This window comes from Mangifera indica, chromosome 8 (genome assembly GCF_011075055.1).
Source record: "Mangifera indica cultivar Alphonso chromosome 8, CATAS_Mindica_2.1, whole genome shotgun sequence".
NCBI classification, from domain to species: Eukaryota; Viridiplantae; Streptophyta; class Magnoliopsida; order Sapindales; family Anacardiaceae; genus Mangifera; species Mangifera indica.
In genome coordinates this window covers 1,555,383-1,578,799 of record NC_058144.1, presented here as the reverse complement: position 1 = coordinate 1,578,799, position 23,417 = coordinate 1,555,383, and the positions used below count along the sequence as shown (strand labels likewise).

The window sequence follows — 23,417 nt, the reverse complement described above, 5'->3', positions numbered from 1 at the left end:
GCTTTTTCATTTGACGTTTCATAAATTATGGTCACATGCATCAGGAAAAAAATGGGTTTGTATCAAACTCTATAATATGCCATAGATCCTTACCCAGCCTCCCTCATATCCCGCCAAATGAATCGCAAATAGTAATCCAAAATACCTGACCCAAAATAGTCTAAGGTCTGGCTTCAGGATCAAGTCTAACTCGATAAACTCAGCATTATTTTGAACTTTATGATAGGAAAGTGTTAATTTGGAAAACCTTGGGTAGGACATGGAAGTAAATTTTTCTTCCAAATTTCCTATACAAACCCCTTCTTGTAAGATTCCGAATTTCTTATTGCCTGAAGGCCTTGAACAGTTGACACAGTTATGAGTTTAACAAGACAAACCAAGCTCCTTCTACCCCAATCTTTGTCTGTTCTCCGTTATCTCTCCGCCGAACCCACTCCACCAGCGCCACCACAATCACCGTCACCACTACCATCCGCCAAACCCTGTTCACTAGCACCATCACAATCACCACCTGCACATGAATCATCGGTAATAACAGAAGCAGTAAACCTCCTTCTTCAAACCCCACATAATGAATGGAACTCTTCTTCCCAACTCAATCACCTCCTCTTCTCTTCCCCTCCAACTCCTCGTCTTTTCTTCCAAATCAGTCGTCGCTTACCCTCTTCCTCGCAAGCTCTCACTTTTTTTAATTATATCAAATCCAACCCACTTACGCCACAAAACACCGAATTACTCTCTCACAGCTTTCAAGCTGTTTTTGAGCTCGCCAGTCGTGAATCGGATTCATATAAGAAGCTCTACGACCTTTATAAACAATGCAAAGACCAAAACGTCCCTCTTTCGATCAATGCCGCCACACTTCTAATTCGGCGTTTAGGAAAGGCCGATACTGTTGATCAGTCCCTTCTGGTGTACAATGAGCTCGAGCCCAATATTAAAAATACGCATTTACGCAATGTGTTGATTGATGTATTATTAAAAGACGGGCGGTTTGATGACGCGCTCGATGTGCTCGACCAAATGCTTCAGCGGGATTCCGAGTTTCCGCCTAATGATGTTACTGGGGATATTGTTTTCCATGCTTTAACGAAGAAAGGCCGCTTCAGGAGGAAAGTGAGTGATGAGGAAATAGTTAGTTTGGTGAATAAATTTGGTGAACGTGAAGTTTTTCCCGACATGTTTTGGCTAACACAGATGATTTCCAGACTTTGTAAAAATTTTAAAACAGATCTAGCTTGGGATGTTTTGCATGATTTGATGAAATTAGGTGCTCCTATAGAAGTGGCTTCTTGCAATGCTCTTTTGAGTGGTTTAGCAAAGTCTGGGGATTTTAAGAGAATGAATAAGTTATTGTTGGAGATGAAGGAATATGATATTCGGCCCTCTGTTTTAACTTTCGGAATTTTAATTAACCGGTTATGCAAGTCTTGGAGAGTTGATGAAGCTTTACAGGTGTTTGAGAAAATGAGTGCAAGCAAAGAGAAGGATTGGGTTTCTATTGAACCTGATGTGATCATTTACAATACTTTGATTGATGGACTTTGTAAAGTTGGGAGGGTCGAAGAAGGACTGGGTCTGATGGAAAGGATAAGATCACAAGAGGGTTGTCAGCCTAATGTTGTTACCTACAATTGCTTGATTGATGGGTTTTGTAAAGCAGGCAATATTGAGAGTGGGCAAGAGCTTTTTGATCAGATGAGGGAGGAAGGAGTTATGCCAAATGTGATAACTCTTAATACTTTGATTGATGGCATGTGTAAACATGGAAGAATCAATAATGCTGTCCAGTTTTTTAAGGACATGATGAAGAAAGGCTTGTATGGTAATGCTGTTACTTACACAACCTTCATCAATGCCTTTTGTAATGTTAACAATATCAAAGAGGCAATGGAATGGTTCCATGACATGTGTCGAGCTGGATGCACTGTGGATGCAGTGGTTTACTATACCTTGATCTCTGGATTGTGTCAAGCTGGAAGGGTGAATGATGCCAGTGTTGTTTTATCCAAGTTAAAAGAAGCTGGTTTCAGACCTGACACTGTGTGCTACAATGTTCTGATTGGTGCATTTTGCAAGAAGAAAATGTTGGATAAGGCTTATGAGATGCTTGCAGAAATGGAGGCTGCTGGAATTAGACCTGATTGTGTCACATATAACACTTTGATTTCCTATTTAAGCAAAGATGGGAACTTTTTAGCTGCTCGTCAACTGATGAAAAGGATGCTTGATGATGGCCTTGTGCCTACTGTTGTTACATATGGAGCTCTAATACATGCATATTGCTTACATGGAATGGTGGATGAAGCCTTGAAGATTTTCAGAGACATGAATTCTGCATCAAATGTTGCTCCAAACACTGTGATATGCAACATTCTGGTAGACTCATTGTGCAAGAATAATCAAGTAGACGTTGCACTTTCTCTAATGGATAATATGAAAGTTAAGGAGGTGAAGCCAAATACTGCAACGTTTAATGCCATGTTTAAAGGCCTTCGGGAGAAGAATATGTTGGATGAAGCTTTGAAATTGATGGATGAAATGGTTGAGCATGCTTGTCATCCTAATTATATATCAATGGAGATTCTTACAGAATGGCTTTCAGCAGCTGGTGAATTAGAAAAGTTAAGAAAATTTGTACAAGGATGCAAGGTCTCTGCTGCCCCTGCATAGAAAAGATGTTGTTGAGAGGTTATAATTCCTGGAAATGCACCTGACGGGCCTAGTTGAGATGAGTTGGGCAAACCCATATGATATTTGAAAACAAGTCCAAGCTCCAATTTTGTTTCTGAGCATTTAGTTTCATCATTCTGGTGCCACCATCTCCTGTTGCACCTGTAACAGGCTGCAATTTCAATCCTTACTTGGCTCCTCTCCTGAAGTTGCTGAGGGAGAATGTACTTATTGTCAGGATGCATTTCATGTGGCCTGAGAAGATGTATTCAATTCAATTTTTATTTTTAACAGGATAAATTTTAGTAATCTGACGTTTAAACTTTCTGCTCTCCTTCTGATCATGATTTTTATCGCAGACTTGATGCCTTGGAATTCTCATTAATAGTACTAATTTGGTGAACATGATTGAGGACTCAAAATAAGATAGATGGCGCAAGCAGGTGAAATGGATATAGATCTTTTAACAGGGTTGGAAACAAGCCAGACCCAAATAAGGACGTGGTTAAACTCAATTCAAATTTATAATTTTTTGTGCAAACTCAAATTTAATCGAATTGATACATAATATTTTGAAGAGTTGCAGCCATGGTAAACAATATTGTTAGTAAAATAAATAATATAATTAAATAGATAAACAATATTATTAGCGGCATATACAATTTTATCAAGTGGGCAAGCAAATTTATTCCAAAAAAAAGAATAAACAAGTTAAACTCAATTTGAGTTTTTAAGTTAAGACTCTAATCCGAGTTTAACTTATATAAACCAAATCTAAATTTAAATTTAAGCAAACTTAATTTGAATTTACCCATAACTAGACATCCGGATTAAATCCAAATTTTTTTGCTTTTAAGTATCGGTGGATTGGTGATACACGTTGAATGTCAACAAAAGACTAAAAAACTGAATTGGAATTTTAGATAATATTAATATATTTGCTTAGCTTAATCTAATTGATAATGTTAGCGAATAATTTATATAATTATAATCTAATCTCAACTAATTTAAATCTAGACACGTCCACCTCACAAATAATAATAATTATTATAAATGATCACCAAGAACTTAGTGAACCCACAGGCCACAGCTGTTTGTTTAATCTTCCCAAATGTGGTGTTAATTTAAAAAAGAAAAAATAAATCTCAGCCGTAAACAAAGACAAAGGCCACCATATTCATTTTCACTTGGAAGTTTGAACGAATGAACACCATGGAAATTGTAGGAAAACAGTAAAGTGAATAAAGCTGAAAAAAGTTAGACAGACGAGCATATTCCTGATAAACAACCAACAATCAATCCATTTAAACGTGAAATTTCTTTTTCAAAAAATAAAATTTAAGAATGAAGAGAGAAAGATTTCATTAATAAGCTAACTCTACTGGTATACATGAACAGAACAGAACAGATTCTTTTTTCCTCTACAAGACTCGCTAATGGACTCAACTCAGCACATAAAAATCCATTGTTTGTTTTGGCTTCTACTTTTATACTAGAAAGAAGCCCCTGTATAATTTATATTTGACAAAAACCATTAACATTAATAACAATGACTTTTCCACCCAATTAGATACCGCCGGCAGCGGTAGCAGTGCTGTTGGCAACCCAAGGAAGTCCAAAATTCGCCGGGAAATTATCGGGAAAATTCTCCCCAGAGACGAATCCCTCTAAACCCACGAAGAAATCATCACTAATTCCAACATCTGAGAACCCAAGATCTTCTTCTTCGTCCTCATCTTCAAGCATATCTAGCTCTAGTTCTCTGCTTTCGGTATTTGTACTCTCAGGCACAATCTCTTCTTCCACTTCTAAGGAGGTTGTTGGGGAAGAGGAAGAGACAGTGGGTTTGTCTGAAGAAGGGTGTTTGTTAGAGTCACTAGTAGTGGTGGTGGTGGTGGTGGCGGTGGCGGCTTGGCCTTGAGGCGTCACGGGTTTCTGGCGCGTGCTGCCGGCGAGTGAGTTTCGGTGGGTTGGTGCTGGGTGATTGTGCTCTCCTGTGTATGTTACTATAAAAATACCCGGATCCGATCTGTTTCGCTCCACTTGTTTACGGGCCAAGCACCCCTTTGAACTGCTACACCTATAATAGCCCCTGTTGTTCAACAAACAAACCAAAATTACAATTTTACACTCATCACATAAACACATGATTGAACAAAGATAGAGATGCAATTTCAGATTGACATAATTGGTGAAATAATGCACTCCAATTAAACACAAACCTCGGATAAGGAGAGCCTTTGATGGGTTTCTGGCCATATTTTCTCCAAGCCCAAACGTCTGAAGAAAGACCCTCTTCTGGAACTTGGCAAACCCTCTTCTGTTGATTCTTCCTGCAGAACCATAATAAAGATTTCAAAAGAGAACATACAAGTTAGTACATATCTCAGCTAGAAAATAGATGATTTTAATTTTTTCTTCTTTTTTCAGTAGGGGAATATATAAACTAAAAAGAAAAAAAATACCTTCTTTTGCATCGAGGAGTATGAGAATTTGCAGTAGAAGAAGTGGTTACAGAAGTAGCTTGAGACTGCTTAGGCTGTTGTCGTTGTTTGAAGTGTGTTTGGTTTAGTGAAGAAGTCATGGATGGAAAAGAAGATATGGGTTTGCTAGCCATACTACTTTTTGGTGAAATAGGATTAGATTTAGGAAAAAATGGCTTGTAAAGATCATGTAACTCTTCGATGGCATTTCTTGCTTCGAAAGGATCAGCCAAAGAAAAAAGAGGAGCAACTTGTTCACAAGTAGTGAAAGAAGAAAACCAAGATCTAGAATCAAAATCATCCTTGAAAGACATAGTAGGTGAATTAGTGATGGCGGTGGTGGTGGTGGTGGTGGTGGTGGAGGTGATGTTGCAACAGCCTCTGACCACCGCATGCAGATCCCAGTCCACCTCCATGGCTTCTCAAAATCACAAAGGTCTGCGAATCTGTACCTGGCTTCTATGCTAAAACTGTTGGAGAAAAGAGAAGAGAGAGACAGAGGCAGAAGAAGGCGCTGACTTTTTTAGGGAAAGAGAAAGAGGCAAAACAAGAGTGGTGTAATAAGTGGAAAAACAATTATTCATATATAAACATGTACATATAGAGAGAGAAAGATGAACATAGGGACAGGTAGTTTTAGTTTTGTTTAGAGAGAGAGAGAGAGAGAAAAAAAGTAGGAGGGTTGGCATCTCTATGTTATCATGTGTCGGGGTTGACTTGTCAAAATGTCAAACGCCAATCAAGTTTGGGTTGGGATTCATCAATAAGAGAAAAAGTCCACACGCTCTGCTGGAAGCTCGTGAGTTACCGACACCGGCAAAAGGTTAAAAGTGGAGGCCAATTATTTTGGGTGGGCGCTCCTATCAATTTTGTGAGTGCTGGATGGGATGTATCCACAACTTTCATCCGCTGACACGCTTTCTCATGCCTATATTCGATTCCTGTTTTCAAAGATGGGAATTAATTAAGGCCTTGTTTTTACAATTTGATGCACATCCGTTTGCCATCTCTATTTCTTTTGAATCGTAGGTAAATAAGTATTTGACTACACAAATTCTAAGCAATTTTTTGTGAAACATTCACAAAATTTACCCTCTTGTTTGGTCATTTCAATCTTTTGAACGTAACTGAAAATTAAAACTGAGTATTATTCATAATAATGGATACTTTGTAAGGTGACAAAGGAGGAAATTTGTGCCCAATTCAAACAAAGTTCATAGTTGGCCAAAAAGTTGATTCGGAGGATTCAAACTGAACTCAGAATTGATTTAAGTTTAATTTAAATTTGAATATGTTCAAATTAATTTATAATTTAGTTAAAACTTATTTTTAAGATTTTTTTTATAATTAGAAATTTCATCTAATTTAAACTGTTTTTTAAGATCAACTTAATTATATTAAACAAGTCAAATTTTTAACTCAATAATTGATTTTACTATTACTAAATTAAGCAAAGAGTTTCATTCTAAATAAGTTTACTTCTCACTTACTTTTATGTTTGGATACGATTTGAATTGGCTTAGTCTCGAAAGTCAATTCGATTTTATTTAACTTGTCTCAAATTTACTTAATTCAAATTCGAATCGACCTTGAATTGAAAGATTTGACTTATTTTTCAATTCAGACTGAACTCAAGCCAAGAGGTGTTCGACTCAAATCTGGCTCAAATTTGAGGATGGAATTAGTAGTTCAAATTTGTGATTCGATTCAGCTCAAATTTAGTTGTTCGAATTCATGACTCAGTTTGGCTAGAATCCATGGCTTGAATAAAAATTTTTGAATATTATTTGGATAAAATGATATCATTTTGTTAATAAATTACGAACTCAAGACACGAATTCGACTTATACATTCAAATTGTCAATTCGAATCATTAATTCGAACTAAATTAAACTATAAATTTGAACTATAAAATCAAATCAAACTCGAATCCAATCAAATTAACCTATTTTTTATCCACAATGAACTCAAATCAGAGTTAATTTTGGTTCAATGAACTTTAACTGAACTTAATTTTGACTAAAAACTTAAATTAAGTTTGAATCTGATTATTTTATATTTATATCAAATTCAAAAGAAAGGGTGTCTAGACCCAATCGAACCCGAATCCACCCATACTAAATTTTGCTTCATCCACTTCATTATTTCTTTCCCTGAAAAATGGACGGAGTAAAAAGAGTTTTAAAAAACGGCTGCCACGTGTGCCGTAGCTAACAAATTTGCTTTACATAGACGCCAAAAAAAGGTAGGGTTTATCCCGTCACTTAAATCGACGGCTTACAGTGGGTTAAGGTTCATACTATCAACGCTATCTGATGGGCGCGTGATGTCACACGAGATAAATTGGTGAAGTGGCACTTGACAACTTACAGATTTTGTGGGGCCCGCTTCTTTTGGCGAAAGTCATGCCGTTACTAACCGGCAGCATCGCTTGCCTCGTGATTCAATGTGAAACAGCTTCTTTTTTTCTTCAGAATCCTATGATACAACAATCTGACGGTTAAGAATTGCTTCAATTTTGTTAGATCCGCACCGTAAATCAGATTCATTGTTCTACCATCGAACGGTGGATGATTCGCTGACATTTTCTTAATAAACTTATCATAATTTGAAGGCCAAAGGACTATTTCCCACCCAAGGTATGTTGTTTTTTCAAAGTTCCCTTATTAACTTTGAAAATACTATTTATCCACCTATGACAGTTTAAATATGGTAATTTTAAGGATAAAATCATTATTTTATATTTAATATTAAAAATAGACTTAAATATAATTTTATTTTCTCTCCTAAAAGTTTAAAAACTAATTTTTCTTTCATAAACCAAGTTTGAACAAATCACATTTCCCCCTTAGGGTTTAGTTTCAAAATTCGATCACCTTCTCGACACATTGTCGACCATCTCTCCCTCCCAACGGCTCTCCATCCTCCGACTTACTGTCTCACCTCTACCACAACCCCTCTAGTGTCCAAAAACGTCATCTGGAAAGAGGAATCATCTTCCCAGACGAAGACGAGACAACTTGTCTTCCTCTGAGAAGATGTCTCATCTTCGTTCAAGAAGACGATCGTCTTCCCAAAAGATGTTGATCTTGTCTTCATCGTTTGAGAAGACGATTCCTCTTCCCAAACGACGTTTTTGGACCCCGGATGGGTTGGAGTAGAAGTGAGGTAGCACGTTAGAGGATAGGGAGCCGTCAAGAGGGAGAGATGATCAATGATGGCATCGAAGAAGGTGATCTGATTTTGAAACTAAACCTTAGGGCGAAATATGATTTTTTTAAACTTGATTTAGGGAAGAAAAGTTAGTTTTTAAACTTTTAGGGGAGAAAATGAGATAAAATTTTTAGGGATTAGAGTTTTGTTAATTTTAATCGGTCATGAGTGGATAAATAGTATTTTCAAAATTAACAAAAAAAACTTTGAGAAATCAACATATCTTGGGTGGGAAATAGTGCTTTGGCATAATTCGAATTACCAGAAGTTCAGACGCGGGTAGGTCCAAATTATTTTTGGTTTGACCGAATTCATATATGCGTTTGATATTTTCCTATCAGCTAAATATTTTCAGACACAGGTGGGATATTGACCAAATCAAGAATTAGTAGGAGTCTCAACGTGATTCATCTAATTCAATCGCATATCAGTTTGGTTCAATAAATATTTAAAATTTACATTTTAAATATTTATATTAACCAAATTGACTTTTGTGCCTTCATCAAAACCGGTTCAACTGTCTGGTCTGGACTAGTTTTTCAAACAGTGTGCTATCAAGTATGAACATGGGCGTGCCAATTTTCTCTTATTTCTTCTTCGAACATGTGAAATTGGGGTTGATGGGGTGTCGGAGAAACTACTTAATACTAATCAATTAGTTTTATTTATAAAAGACTTGTTTCCACCCTATCATAGATATATAATCTTAAATTTCTTTCGTCTAATTTTTCAAAATTTATTTTATTCATAAATAAAATTTTATTAAAATTAAAAATAAAATGATTATGTAATAAAATAATTTTAAATTTTAAATTTTTATTATATTTTTCTTTTCAATTTAAAAATCTAATATTTTTTATCATCTAAAATTTAAAAAGTAGTAATTGTATCCCTAAAGTTTTAAAACCATCATCAAAGATAGTAAAGCTCATCATCTTTACTCGCATTCATCCTCTCATCCAAACTATCTCTCCTTGCTAACTTGTTCTCACCCATCAGTTAAAATAATTAATTCCGACGAAAATGATTTCGTCTTCGTCAGAGGATATTATTATTGTCAGTGAGTGGGAACAAGTTGACAAAAGAAGATAAGTCGAGAGGAAGAGTCAATGCGATCAGAGATGACAAACTTCGTCGTCAACGCAACCGAAACAACAAACTTTATCGTCTCTTACAATGGTTTTAAAAACTTATTTGTGAAATTGCTATTTTTTAAACTTTAGATAGAACGAAATTGTTAGATTTTCAAATTGAGGAAGAAAAATATAATAAAATTTTATTTTTTTAATTTTTTTGTTAAATAACGATTTTGACCTAACATTAATTAAGTTTTCAAATAAAATTCTGCTATAAAAATTTAGATTTTTGAAAACTAGAGAATATAAGTTTAAGATTCATTTATAAAATATTAGTTTTAATGACGCAGCAGCTAATGGATTCATCTAAAACGAGTTCTTTACCAGATCTGTGTATAAATGGCAAAGTCAGTTTTTGAAGTGAACATGTGCTGAAAGGCTTGAGTTCCGCAAAGAAATAACGATAGTGGAGATCGAAGAAGATATGAAGCATTTCTAGAATTGCACCACCGCCACCAAGCCAATTACACTTAAGCCGCCGGCTTGCTTTTTTTGTTTTTTTGTCTTATTGTTGTTTTAAATAATCATATATATTATATATATATATATATATTACATATATAAATGTATAAATAAAATATAAATAAATTAACAAATAATCCTATAATATGGTTAAATGATTTAATTATTTATTTAATTTAAAATTATAAAATTATAAAACAATACATCAATTTATTTATAATTATTAGCACTCAATTGGTTATACAATAATAATAATAATAATAATTATTATTATTATTACTATTATTATTAGGCCTGGATATGATTCGAACCGACTCTATTTTGAAAGTCAATTTGATTCGATTTAGCTAGACTCGAATTTATTTGATTAAAATTCGAATTGAACTCGAGTCAAAGGGTGTTGAACTCTATTCAGCTCTAATTTGTAGTTCGAATCAGTAGTTTGAATTCATAACTCGATTCTATTGGAATTTATGGCTTGAGTCAGCTCAAATTCAGTAGTTTAAATTACTAGTTTGAAAACATAGCTCGGTTCGACTTGAATTTGTGGTTCAAATTAGAAATTTTGAATATTGTTTGTGTAAAACGATATTATTTTATTAATAAACTATGAATTCAAACGACGAATTTGAGCCATTAATTCAAACCATTAATTTGAACCAAATCGAGCTACGAAATCAAGTCAAACTTGAATCAAACCGAACTAAGTCATTTTTTGCCCAAGCCAAATCTAATTTCGGCTCGATGAACTCAAGCTAAATTCGAGCCGGACCATTTTTTGTTTGAGCCAAACTCAAGCCAAGAAATGTTTGGGCTTGGCCCGGCCTAAATCCACCCCTAATTATTATTATTGTTATTATTATATTGTTATGCTATAAACCTTACCCTGAATGATAATACCTTAGACACCGCCTAACTGACATGTGGTATCCGGTGAGTACCAAATATCTCAACACCTTTGGCATATTGTAGTGAAGAATATGTAGTCACCTCTTATGTCTTGTGTTTGCAGATAACTCATCCTTGTTGGGTACTGTTAGCTTGGAATCAGGCTAAGCCAAAGATTTCATTTAGTTGTTAGACATCGAACTTTTATCCAAGCAGTAAAAGACAAGACACACAATGTGTAATATCCCAAAGTTCATAGATACGAGCTCTAGCATATGTGCAATAAATAATGTATTCTTGTCATAAATAAAGGGAGAGTTTGGCTGCCTCGATGTGGTCAGGCATCCCCCTTTTAAGTATGATGCATGAGTTGTGTTACAAATTACATTAAATGCAGAATGTCAATATCACATCTTATAACTCTTATAATAAATTTATCATCCATAACAATAAAAGAGTTAAGCCCCCTATGCCTCGACAATTGCATCAATGTCCTCTCCTCCTTACTCTATAAAAAGAGAGTTGCACTATGGAAGAAGAGACATTGAAAGATTTTCTACCCATAAATGCAAAGACATATATTTGGAACAAACTGACTACTAATAAGAATTTTTCTATTTTGATATTTCTTGCAATCTTTTATGATCATTCTTTACAGTATTTCTCTAAACAAATCCAACACTTCTGAAGTCTCTTTAGAACTCCTCTAATACTCTCTAAGAAAAACACTTGCTTTCAGATAATATGGGTGGGACGGGTTTTGGTTGGTAGAGATCTTTTTTTTTTATCTTTCTTCCTAAATCTACTAATATCGTGGGAGGATCTAGCCAAGAGTTGTCGATTTGGCTGGTCAAACACTAACACTCAAATCAAAATATTCCTTTCATTTCAAACAAGTTAGGATTAGAATGGAATAAGAACTCAACTTTTCAAGCTACTACGTTAGAAGATTAGACACATAGACGCATTGGTAGATGGATAGAAACTGGAAAAAAAATAAAGGACAAAAATGAATCTAATTGACAAGCCACGACCATTGATTGTAGTGGTGGCTGTGGAGTGGGGTCATTGACATGTTCGATATTTCATTTTAGCAATGGGTAGAGAAAGATGAGAGACCTTTTATGTGAGAGAATTATTATGGGTTTGGCAGCCACAAGGACATAAAAGAGATAGGTACCAATTCTATCAAAGAGAGATAGATAGCTATGGATGTACAACTTGATCTCCACTAAAATTTTCCTCATCCATCAGGTTCAATCCCTCTCAAAATGAACCAAATTCAAAGAGAGAGAATCAGCACTTTATAGTGGGTGTGGGAAAGAGTTTGCCAAAGTGCCGAGATTACTGGAGGCACCCACCACGTTAAGGGGCAGTACCAACTGTCTTAATCACCGGCTACACTTTTTTAACTCGTCAGAACTAAAAACCTTTCAATTTCAGCCTTCATTCGTGCTGCCTCCATCATTATTCATTAGAGGCCATCCTCACCTTTCGCGTCGTGCTCAAGCCCATACTAAAAACACTGATCTGTGATAAGTTTAAAATAATTCTTGATAATGGATGGCTTCTCTATAGGGTATAGTTTATCAATTTCATGAATCCTAAAACAGAAAGTCCACTAACTTATACATATATTCAACTAAACAATCATGAATTATTTTATATATCAATCTTCTTTTAAGGACAACCACCATTTTTGCATCCACACTCGCTATCTTTACTGTAATTTGTAGAGGATAATTATCCACAGATTCTAAGGTAGAGAGTGCATACTTTAAGCCATCAATATCATAAACCATCTGCTTCCTTAAGTGAACACTGATTGTCTTTCTATCTTTTCCATTTCATTTCTCTAGTGAATTTCTAGGATATAATCGTGATATGGTTCAATCAAGAGGTCCATACAAAATAAATTTAAAAATCAGAAAAAAAGAAAATATAAACAGGCATCGTAAAAATCTAGTATGTTACACACACAAAAAAAAAAAAACCTTTCGCTGTCACCGTTTTCCTGTAGAAGTTATCATTTACAACAGCACAAACCCAAACACAAGGTACTTTCCATTTTGAATTGGTTCAAGCAAAAACTGCAAACCCAAAAAATAAATTAAATACAAGACCTTGAAGATACAACTATAGTGTCTTCCCATTTATATCTTCAAAAATATATACTCAGCAAGGAGGATAACGGTAAAGAAAGAATTAGAACATGAACTCTCTGTTGTAGCCTATTTTCTGCATGGAGATGACTTAGTTCTGGTGCCACCAAAATCAGATATTGCTTCCCTAACCCTACTAACTTATTGATGTCAGAACTTCAAGAACTTCGAAAAGGTTACCTACATATCCGCATGCCACTGCTGTTTTAACTAGCTTGTCCACAACGAACTAAGCCTGATTGCAAGCTTTGCACTTTTGTAGTCCTCCCTAAGCTGAATAAACCTGAAACAGCAGCCAAATCAAATTTAGGGTCAAAAACACAACTTAGGAAGGGATAGAGGTTCCAAAAGATAACAAAGTGAGATTTAAGACTTACAATGGTACAAACATGGACACATACATCATGCCAAAATTAGAAGTCCTTGTTAAATGAGCCAAGAGAAATATTTCCATTTAAAACTAGATAGTGTGATTTTATCATTCCTTATCAGTTCTAAATCAACTCACAATGAATGGAAAAGGCATGTGCTCATAACTTGTGAGTTGTAAACAATAAATTTATTTACCATCACACATCAAAAAGAAAATTTGTCCCAAAAAATATCACCTGATATGCTCTAAAAATTCAGCTCTAATAGTAATCTGTACAGTGTTTTCATGCATACAACATGTGCAATTGCAACAACATACCTTTGTGCATCTTTTCGAATACTGGGGGTTCCCTCAAACAAGGTGGAGAGGCTTTCAGGAGCAACAATGAAGACATTGGCCATACTGGAGACCGACATTTTATTAGTAAAATGAGATAGAAAATACTCAATGACAATCTGAAAACATTGTAAACTGTTTGCAACTTACATGCCCAACAATTCAAATTTCTCATCAACAGATGGAGCATTAAAACTGCACACAAATTCTCCATATTCAGTTATGTCACGCTTCAGGCGCAATCCCCCACTGCAAAAGCAAATCAGAGATAGAAGAGAAACACAAAATATAAAGATATGAAATAACTTGGTAGTGCAATAGAAGGCACCATATTATTAATAACTGAAATAAAACGAATAAAAAATTTTGAACCGAGAACACATTTTTGTTTTCACCGATGATCGAACACAGGTTATATCTACCAGAAGTCATCAAGAATAAGAAAATCCAAAATCTCTAAGATAGATGCATAGCACAGCAAGCCATAGGAACTAGCAACTGGAACGAGAGACAGAAAAGTCACTCTGACCAAACTGTGTATGCTGATGTGAAACTCTGTGCAGTTGTTCTCTTACTGTATGCTATATGTATGATGGCAACTGGTATAATTCACCATAAATTACTCATTGACCATGTCTCATTAAAGAAATAATATTATTTTTTCAGCTAACATAATCTAAATTTTTCTTTATACAGCAAAACCTCTCTATAGTCATATCATCGGGACCAAAATAATTTAATTACAATGAGGTCATAACTTCATAGAGGTGTAGTCACAAAAATTTTTATTTTGACTTAACAATCCTGATTGCACGTGATATAGAGGTAAAATATGCATTATATTAATATTAATTAATTAATAGAGCATGCCATACCCAAGGTATATACATTGACAAAAGAGAAAGACATAATTCCAAAAAGGTTAGTCACGTATCTATGTCGTGTTGGAAAAATGCAAATCCATCTTAAAAATCTAAAATTTTATATTCTCATTGATGTTTCTTTTTTCGATGTAAATTCTATAAATAAATTGCATGTAACACAACCTACGCAAGTGATACCTTTCTTTATTTCTCTAGCAATTCAATCAAGCCATCCAAAATTAATACATGAACTCAACTGACCGAAAGTTCTACCATGTGGAGACAGGTATTCTTAAGACAAAACCGAAAAAAAATAAAAATTATAACTTATTACAATGTTGAGTTTCTTCTTATAAACTCTAGCCACAAGTCCATTCATATTTACCTACTAGAAATTAACAATGCAGAAACTGGACTATTTAGCATTACCTGGGATTAAAAGTGAACTTTTGCCAGTGATTAAGCAGGCCTTTATGCAAACGGTTTCCCTGGAACAATGAATATCACCATATTAACGCTTCAAACTCTGTTCATGGATACCATTGCCTAATTTCTGAAAAACTATATTACCATCACCCACCACTTGAGGGAGAAAAGTAGCTCATATTAAAGAAATGAAACAGTAATAGAAACACATCACATTGCTTTAACACGGAATTGGTACAAGTGGTTATGATGTATATAAATCGATAGAAGAAATATTATCTTGATGAGTTATTAAAGGCACTCTTTTTCATTGGATGAAATCCATTCATCCAAATCAAACAGACAAATCATGTTTATTTACCAAAAGCATGGTAACTTGTTCACACAAACAACCATGGCTAGGAATTTCAAAGCAATTGTACATAATAAATAGGAATCTTAGACAGCAAAAAAGATCATACCAGTTCAGTTAGAAATGCTTGTTTGTTAAGACCCTCTAGTGCTGTGAAAGCAGCCTCAAGCACACGGGAAAGGTAAGCAACAACTCTAAAAAAGAAAGAAGAGAATGTTATTTGGCATAAAAAACCAGAAGTAAATGAAATGTCGTGTTTTGATCACATTACCCAAAAGTACAAGATAGGACAGAGACTATACAACATATTATCAATGTAGAAATTAGGTTATCAACGAACATCTAACAAAATGTAAAATTTGAATATGTGGCATTAGAACACATATGATAATATTAAGTTCAACCATGCAGTGTCCTAACTCCCTCAGGTATCAGCATTATGGTTGAAAGAACAAGTTTGTCTAGCAGCACAAACCTTGTGCAAGCATTGGTTGGACGATGATCAGGAGCAATTCCATCATCAGGCGATCGATAATCTGTTGCCTTTTGTTCCGCTGAGAGCAAACGCTCCACCTGCACAGGAGATTTACCAGGAAGTATTTGATATGAGGTAGAAAATCATAGAGCATAAAGCACAGAAAGAAGAAATTACAAACAACAAATATACCAACTACTTAGAAGCATGATGCTAATAGTCTAATACACTTGTGTCAAGTGTTATGATCCACAAAAACATTAAAAAAATGGATCTAATAGAGTAATAAATCAAATGTTGATAGCTGACCTCTGCCATCACAGTTTCAATGCATTGTTGAAGTCCTTTATAAGCAGCAGCCTCTGCACTGGACATAGCCGTTGCCATTTCTTCGCATGAAGAAGCATGTGCACCATCCACAGGTAATAAAAGCCGAGATATAGAATTCGCAAAGTACTGAAGATATAAATTCACTTCAAATTGGTTTCCCAAACTCTGACTAGTTAATTTGACAGTGTGTAAAGGATATAAACACAAAACAACATACTTGTTGAACTATTGCCACACTACTACCACAACGCTGTACTGCAACCATGAAAGATCTGAAACTGCTTTCACCAGCAGCAGCAGCAGCTTCTGCCTAACATCAACCAATCAATCTCCATTATGCAACAATTTTCCAGGTAAACTATACATATATTATACATGCATATCATATTACAGAATTCGTAAATAGGGAGTGATTATGTAGTTACAGCAGAAGCAGCAGCAGCAGCCACTCTTCTACTAACACTTGTGCCCAGCACAAACCTTTCCCTCAAAGCCGCAGCTTCAGTGAGGCTGTCTCTAGCCCGTTCAAGCCCCTCTGTTATATACTGATTTACCTGTAAAACAAATATTTAAGTGCCTATTACAAAATTCTGGAAAATCAATGCATTTTGTTAACCAACTTACTTGATCCAGAAGGCAAGTAAACACTGCTTTTACATTGGCTGCAAGGGTGGCCGGCTATCAGGCATGCAAAAATCAATTAGCAATATAATGCACATAATATTCGAAAAATTCAGAACACACAAATATCCATTCTTTCTATGTGATCGACCATAAATTTACTGCAATTTTTTTTTTCAAATTTCCATCTCGAGTATCATCATTCTTTCTATGCTTACAGTTTATTTTCATTCAATTCTATTGCTTTTGTTGTATCCCAAGGCATCTGCTACTTTATACAGCACATCTCAAACAGACACTTTTAGTCATCTAATGCTCCTCTAACATAGTTGAAGTAAAGGGAAAACAGGATATTTCAGAGTAGCATTTATGTTGTTTAGTTATACACACCGTAGGATGACAGCCATTTTCAAGATAGGTTTATCAAGGAAATCTGAATTTTCTATCATGAAAACCACGTTTGGCAGACATCTTGTATAGGATCATAAATTATAAATATCGTAATATCAATTGCAGGAGTATATATATTACCTGAGATGAAAACAAAGTGCATCTAGATATCGCTTCTTCATTCCAGCGCACAGACTCCGTGACAACTGTAACAGATATTTGCTGCTGAGAAGCTATTGAAGCTCCTTTAGAGCGCCCAATTGATGCTGTTGATTCTGAGAGCTGTTGGCTTTCAGCACGCAATTCTTCCATCTGCAAGGATTATTCTACTTATAGCCTTGGAGGCAAATGATTAGTGATTCTGATCAATATTGATGGAACTGATGCAAACCTTTGCTTGATATAATTGTCTGAGAGAAGCTTGCTCATGCTCGGGATATTCTTCCTTCTGAGCAGTAAAAAGGCATTCTGTGACGCCTGAAACAACGGAATTTAGCAAAATGAAATAAATCCATAAGCAAGGATTTCATCAATACACCAAAAACTTAAATAGGCCTTCTTTCTCCAATATCTATTATTATATCCATACTACTACAGATGCTATAAGAATTTGTTAGTCGATTTACCAAGCCAAACCTTGATGTAAAATCTCTTTCTTATCTCATAATCTCCTATTCTTTATCAAACAGTTCCATAACACATTCTGTTTATACCTATAAAGATGACATGCAACACAATGACAAGGTCATCTATATTTACCATTATATCCAAATGCAAACAAATATTTCACTCAGCAATAGATTACTAGCTGTACGAGAGAAGTTAAGGAAATGTTTATCTTAATAATCAATTCATTACCCTCAATATCCAAATCACCACATCCCATGGCTCGTAGGTCTCTAGCAAGATCATGTGTCTTCTCATATGCCACCGCTAGCATTCTAAGATACTGAAGCCTCAAGTCAAATAAAGAAAAAAAAATTAAAATTTGATAATCGTTGTAAACTTGCATTTGCAAAATTAATACAGCCCAGTAATTCTACTCACTAATAGAAGTCCGCCTTCTTCCGTAGGTGGTAGGTTCACAAGAGATGGCTTCACCAACAATTTATCCAGAATGGCTGTAACTCGCTGCTCCAAAACTCGCTACATGTGGCATGGAGAAGAAACAGATATTATTGATAATTTGCCAACACAATTTGCTATTTTATATCTGAATTTGAATGTACTTACAGGATGCAAGGTAAAAAGAAGAAATGTAAAACATTAAACAAATGAAGATCAATTTTCTACAGGGTACCTGAACAAGAATACACATGACATAATTAGGTGAAGGAAACACAGCTGTAATGGTAGCCGCTTCTTTCCGCACAGTATCTGCAATGAAAACAACAATGATATAGCAAATCTGAAAAAATTCGATCAGGATTTCAGATCAATGATTATCCACCAAACCTGTAATTTCTTTGTACAAGGAAGAAAGTCCACGGGCAACATTGCTGGGACTAGCTTGAGAAGCCTGATCACCTAGAACTAATCTGATGTCTGCATTCATGACCTCCACATCAATAAACATAGGACGTGTTGCCACATAATGTTGCATAGCACTATTACCCCTGTTAAACTGTATTGCAATGTGATATTAAATTAGAAACAAATAAGATTTGATACAAGTAAGACCACACAGAAGAAAGCCGGTAGTGAAAAAAAGGTTTTTGTTTGTTCCGATAGCATAGAAATACACAGTAGAATAGGTAAGGGCTTGATAGGGATCACTGTAAGTAAAAGCTCAAAACCAACTGCAAAAGCTCCATCTTCTGATTAGAAGACTATTAACGATGCCAAATCCAAGCCTATTAATCTGAAAACATCCTTTAAATTATGCAAAGTAGAGAAATAATTGACTTCTTTTCATTCATGTGTATCAAGGAAAAGAAGACAACAGAAATGGAGCGAGACGAAAAGTAGGGAAGGGAAGAGCTTGACCAATGAAGTCACTTGAAAAAAGAATCACCTGAGATAAAATTTTAGCACATTCAGCCATGGTAGACAATTCTCTTCTCTGCGATGCTGCATCAAATCGAGTTAACAATCTGTTCTCCAGTTCTACACAAAGAAATATAAAACACAAAACTTAGTAATTGCAAGGAAAGGAATACCATCTAACAGAAAGCGGACTCTGTCAAAAAAATTTTCCAACCCATATCTACATGAATAAAAAAGAATGTCAAAGAAAAATAACATAGGGAGCAAAAGAAAATGGAAAAAAGAATTTAATAAAAATAAATCCATGAAGAAATTTATAAATAAAAACATAAAGACAAGACTCATTTGGAAGCAATTCACTTGTCCAGAAACCAACAGTATTTTAAGGTGTATGGTAGGCAGAAAAGAGAGACCCGTACGGGAAAGAATCTGTTAGAGGCTGAAATGGTCTTTTGCATAAATATAAATATACATTGTGAGAACACAATGTTCCATATATGAAGATGGTGTGCATCCGTGATTGCCCACAATTAGCCAAAAATGATTCATTTTTCTATGATAGTGCATCAAATGGACCATCCTAAAGAAAATTAAAACTAATAAGAAGTTACACCAGAAGTAGCTGTACCATTGCAGTAACCTCATTTTCTTATAGAGAACATACCATTGCAATAATCTTGAAGGTTAGCGACAGCAACTTCTAATCCTCTGCTGGCAGTTGCATGTCCAATATCTGCTATGCCTTGTCTTCTAATATCTTCCTCAGCAAATGACCCTGAAATCAACAGAGTAGCAAAGGCATTAATTTTTCATTAGGCTGAAAGATGTAAAATACATATCAGAAAATATTAACCCAGACACAAGATCAATTTCTTTGCTATTAAAAGGTATCATAACTTTCATCTCTGCTATTGAGCATCAACCAATCTTACTATTAAACATATCATAACTTTCCTATTGGGTATCAACCAATATTACCACAAACAAACCATTACTTCTCCATCTCTCTCCTGTCTCCAATATTACCACAAGTAAAATCAGTCATCTCTCTCATTTTTAAAACAATGAGAGACACATGTTCTGGAACAAATGTTTATTTCACCAATCTTATAAGCAGTCCAGTAGAGGCATGGACAGGATAGACAAACACAGTCAAATCAGCAAATATGTCATATGATGTCATGGACAAAGATGCTAACTTGCAAAACAGACAAAGATGTCTCACTCACTGATTATAGCAGCAAAAAAAAAAAATTAGTAGGGATCATGAAAAAAAAAAAGTCACAAGAATAGAGTGAACATCATGCCAAGAAAAAAACAGACATAAATTTATCCTGTGAAATAAAACGCCAACTTACGCAATTTTTCTGCAATTGATGCAGCCTCAGCAACATGACTGTCATCAGAAAATAATGGTGAAAGTTCCATTAGGTCACCTGGGCTGCTATTAAACTCCATCAAGTACTGCAGGATTATGGTGACAGAATGTTAATGCAATTTTAAAAAACAACGAACAAGTTATTATCACAAAAAGCTAAAGGGAAAAACCTCATTACACAGAATTTAATACAAGCAGCTCTACTTAATGGCTTCTACAAGGAAAGAATCTCAAATATAGGTAAAAGAGGAAACAGACTAATAAAGTTAGAAAAAGATTCTTCCAAAGAGGACTATAGACTTGCTAAGAAATTTGATTCAATTTCAACCAAATTTTAAGGTCGATGGTACCTTAATGAGGTCAATTGTTTGACTAGCAGTTACGCGCTGAGCATCTGCACTCTGACAATAAAAAACCATCCAAACAGAAACATAAATCCAAATAAATTAACGATATAATTATACAAATACAACAAGAACAAGTATGAACACGATTAGAAATATAAAGCAACCCATAAAACACACGTACCTGTAGATGATCTCCTATTTTAGCAGCAGTCTGTCCAACACTTGATATACGCGAATCTAACCTTGCAAAGCTATCAAACAACCCATCTACACCTTTCTCTAGCTGAAAAATAAGATACATGGCAACCGTAGTAAAAAACTATGGCTCAGATGTAATTCAATGTCAGATTCAGAAACATTTAATTTCATTACTTAACGTAATTTAACAAAATTACATTTTCTAAAAATGCCAATTGGTAGAAGAAGACACAATGAATATAAATTCAATTTGAACAATAGCATCCCAAGAGGTAAGTATCCAATTTGGTAAATGTTTTCTTAGGGCTGTCTTGGATGTACAATAAAATTCTTTTCATCATAGTCCATTTCAATTGTAAAATGCAAACAATTCCTTTCTACAGAATAAGTGATCAAGGAATGATTACTTAAATAACAGAAGTAAGCTCTGAACTTTTTTCAGAAATCATGATATATATATATATATATATTTATTTATTTTAATTTTTACAAATTTGACAACTCAAGTTTCTTTGGTATCTGTATCAGTGTATTCCCGAAATGATTTGGAGGAAACAAACCTCAGAAAGTGTTTTACGGTGCTTAGAATCTTGGATAGAAAGCTCTTTCTTAAGATTATGGAGTCTTCCATCAATCTGAAACCAAAATCAGAAGAGAGAAGAAATTAACTCAGAACAAAGTCCTAATTTGTATGCCCATCACCTACAAACCCAAAAAGAGATACCTGTTTTCGAAGGTTAATCAACTCCCTACAAGAATCCTTGAACAGAGATGTGAGAGCATCCACTTCTGGAAAAAGTGGAGCAGGCACAGATAGTCCTTGCGCAAACTTAATTGCATCAGATGGGGCTTGTTTATGCCCATTTGGCAAAGCATCACTTCCACTAATGTTACCATGCCCATCCACTGAATCAGGTTCCTCTTCTTGAAAGGATGGAAGGAGCTCGTTTACCAAGCTCCCAAACAGTGCATCAAAAGAAAAATCACCCTATGAAATGAATTTGCATCTTGAATTTAATTTTAAAGTACAAATACCATCAAAACTATATGATAGTTAAGACATAAAACAAAAAACAGGTCAATATTGTCCATCAATATATTACCTTAAAGTCATCTAAGTCGAGAATAAGTGGTGATGATGATTTTGAAATTCTATCATTCCCAATTCCATCTCTACTCTCTTTCATCTGCTCCACATCATTAATAATGACAAACATATAACAATGAGGCCATCAGCATTCAACTATCTCAAAATTTTACCTCCTAGCACACACCTTTTCAGCATATTAAGCCGAGGAGAAAAAGAAACCTAGGCAAAGCTTAATTAATGTAACACATACGATAACAACTGCTAAAAGCTAACATGAATAAGCAAACAGTCCTCTTCACTCTAACAATAAGTCAAACACGACTAAAGAACACGATGCAATTTTATTACTCATATATCAGAAATAAAAGAATTTAAAATGAAAATATAACACTATATTTATAGCTCAACTTAGACAAATTCACTTAATTTACGTCCAGCTGTGATCAACAACTTTAATCTTGATTTAATCAGATAGTTCTGTGGGAATCGAAATATTTCATCAAATCACCCTGTCTATATTTTGAAATTTACACGAATTTTACCCCTCCTTATGACTAATTCAACTACAGTTCCTATAGAACAATATAAATCTGGGAATACACTTGAAAAGAAAATTCATTTTATTAGGAATAACGTAAGTGAGGGAAAAGGCAAAAAGGAACCTCTTCTGCAAGTGATGAACGAGCGAGAGGAGGCACAAAGAGACAATACAGAGATTATTTGCGTCTTTCTCGTAAGCTTTGGTTGGGTAGATCGAGCGAGGTGATAGATAGATGGATCAACGAAAACTACAACGAAATTTTTTTCTTTTTAAAATGACGGTTTTGACCACATAGTGCCAAGGAAATGAAATATAGCAGCACTGTAGCTTCTAGTATATTCACTTATCCAATTGGCAAAATAAGGCCAAAAGACTATTTCTCGTCCAAAGGTTAATGAAAAAGATGAAAACATATTATGGAGTTTAAAAATCTGTTTTTAAATTTTTGTTATTTAAAAATAAAATTATTATTTTAACAAAAAAATATATAAATTAATCTTATTTTTTATTTAAATTTTAAAAATTGATATTTTATCTTAAGTTTCAATTTTAAATAGTAATCCTTTAAATCTTTGGGTTTTCTTCTCTTCAATGAGAATGATTATTTTCGTCTTCCTTTCTCTCTTTGCAACAATCGATAATATGTAAAGAAGTTTTGATTGATGATGAATCAAATTCATTTAGATGAAGATTC

The 23,417-nt window shown here is 34.7% G+C and overlaps 3 protein-coding genes across 3 annotated transcripts; 1 reads left to right on the top strand and 2 right to left on the bottom strand.

Moving 5' to 3' along the window:
* The first annotated feature begins 31 nt into the window (after window positions 1–31).
* On the top strand, window positions 32–3,009 carry LOC123223629 (pentatricopeptide repeat-containing protein At3g61520, mitochondrial-like). Its single transcript, XM_044646892.1, has one exon. It carries the CDS (start codon window positions 358–360, stop codon window positions 2,671–2,673), a length of 2,316 nt encoding a protein of 771 aa, XP_044502827.1. The 5' UTR covers window positions 32–357; the 3' UTR covers window positions 2,674–3,009.
* A 1,001-nt stretch (window positions 3,010–4,010) lies between these two features.
* On the bottom strand, window positions 4,011–5,794 carry LOC123223630 (WRKY transcription factor 22-like). The gene is made up of 3 exons (XM_044646893.1): window positions 5,139–5,794; window positions 4,896–5,006; window positions 4,011–4,765 (listed from the first exon to the last, which is right to left on the bottom strand). The coding sequence occupies exons 1-3, from the start codon at window positions 5,570–5,572 to the stop codon at window positions 4,240–4,242; spliced, it is 1,071 nt and encodes a 356-aa protein (XP_044502828.1). The 5' UTR covers window positions 5,573–5,794; the 3' UTR covers window positions 4,011–4,239.
* Window positions 5,795–12,680: 6,886 nt separating this feature from the next.
* LOC123223789 (exocyst complex component SEC10b-like) lies at window positions 12,681–22,999 on the bottom strand. Its single transcript, XM_044647152.1, has 25 exons — window positions 22,845–22,999; window positions 22,196–22,279; window positions 21,817–22,080; window positions 21,653–21,727; window positions 21,076–21,177; window positions 20,898–20,948; window positions 20,528–20,633; window positions 19,834–19,944; window positions 19,198–19,289; window positions 18,639–18,807; window positions 18,484–18,560; window positions 18,231–18,329; window positions 18,042–18,132; window positions 17,575–17,660; window positions 17,325–17,495; window positions 16,797–16,850; window positions 16,598–16,726; window positions 16,390–16,482; window positions 16,152–16,298; window positions 15,843–15,940; window positions 15,477–15,561; window positions 15,019–15,077; window positions 13,877–13,975; window positions 13,709–13,792; window positions 12,681–13,300 (listed from the first exon to the last, which is right to left on the bottom strand). The coding sequence occupies exons 2-25, from the start codon at window positions 22,277–22,279 to the stop codon at window positions 13,228–13,230; spliced, it is 2,499 nt and encodes an 832-aa protein (XP_044503087.1). The 5' UTR covers window positions 22,845–22,999; the 3' UTR covers window positions 12,681–13,227.
* Window positions 23,000–23,417: the final 418 nt, after the last annotated feature.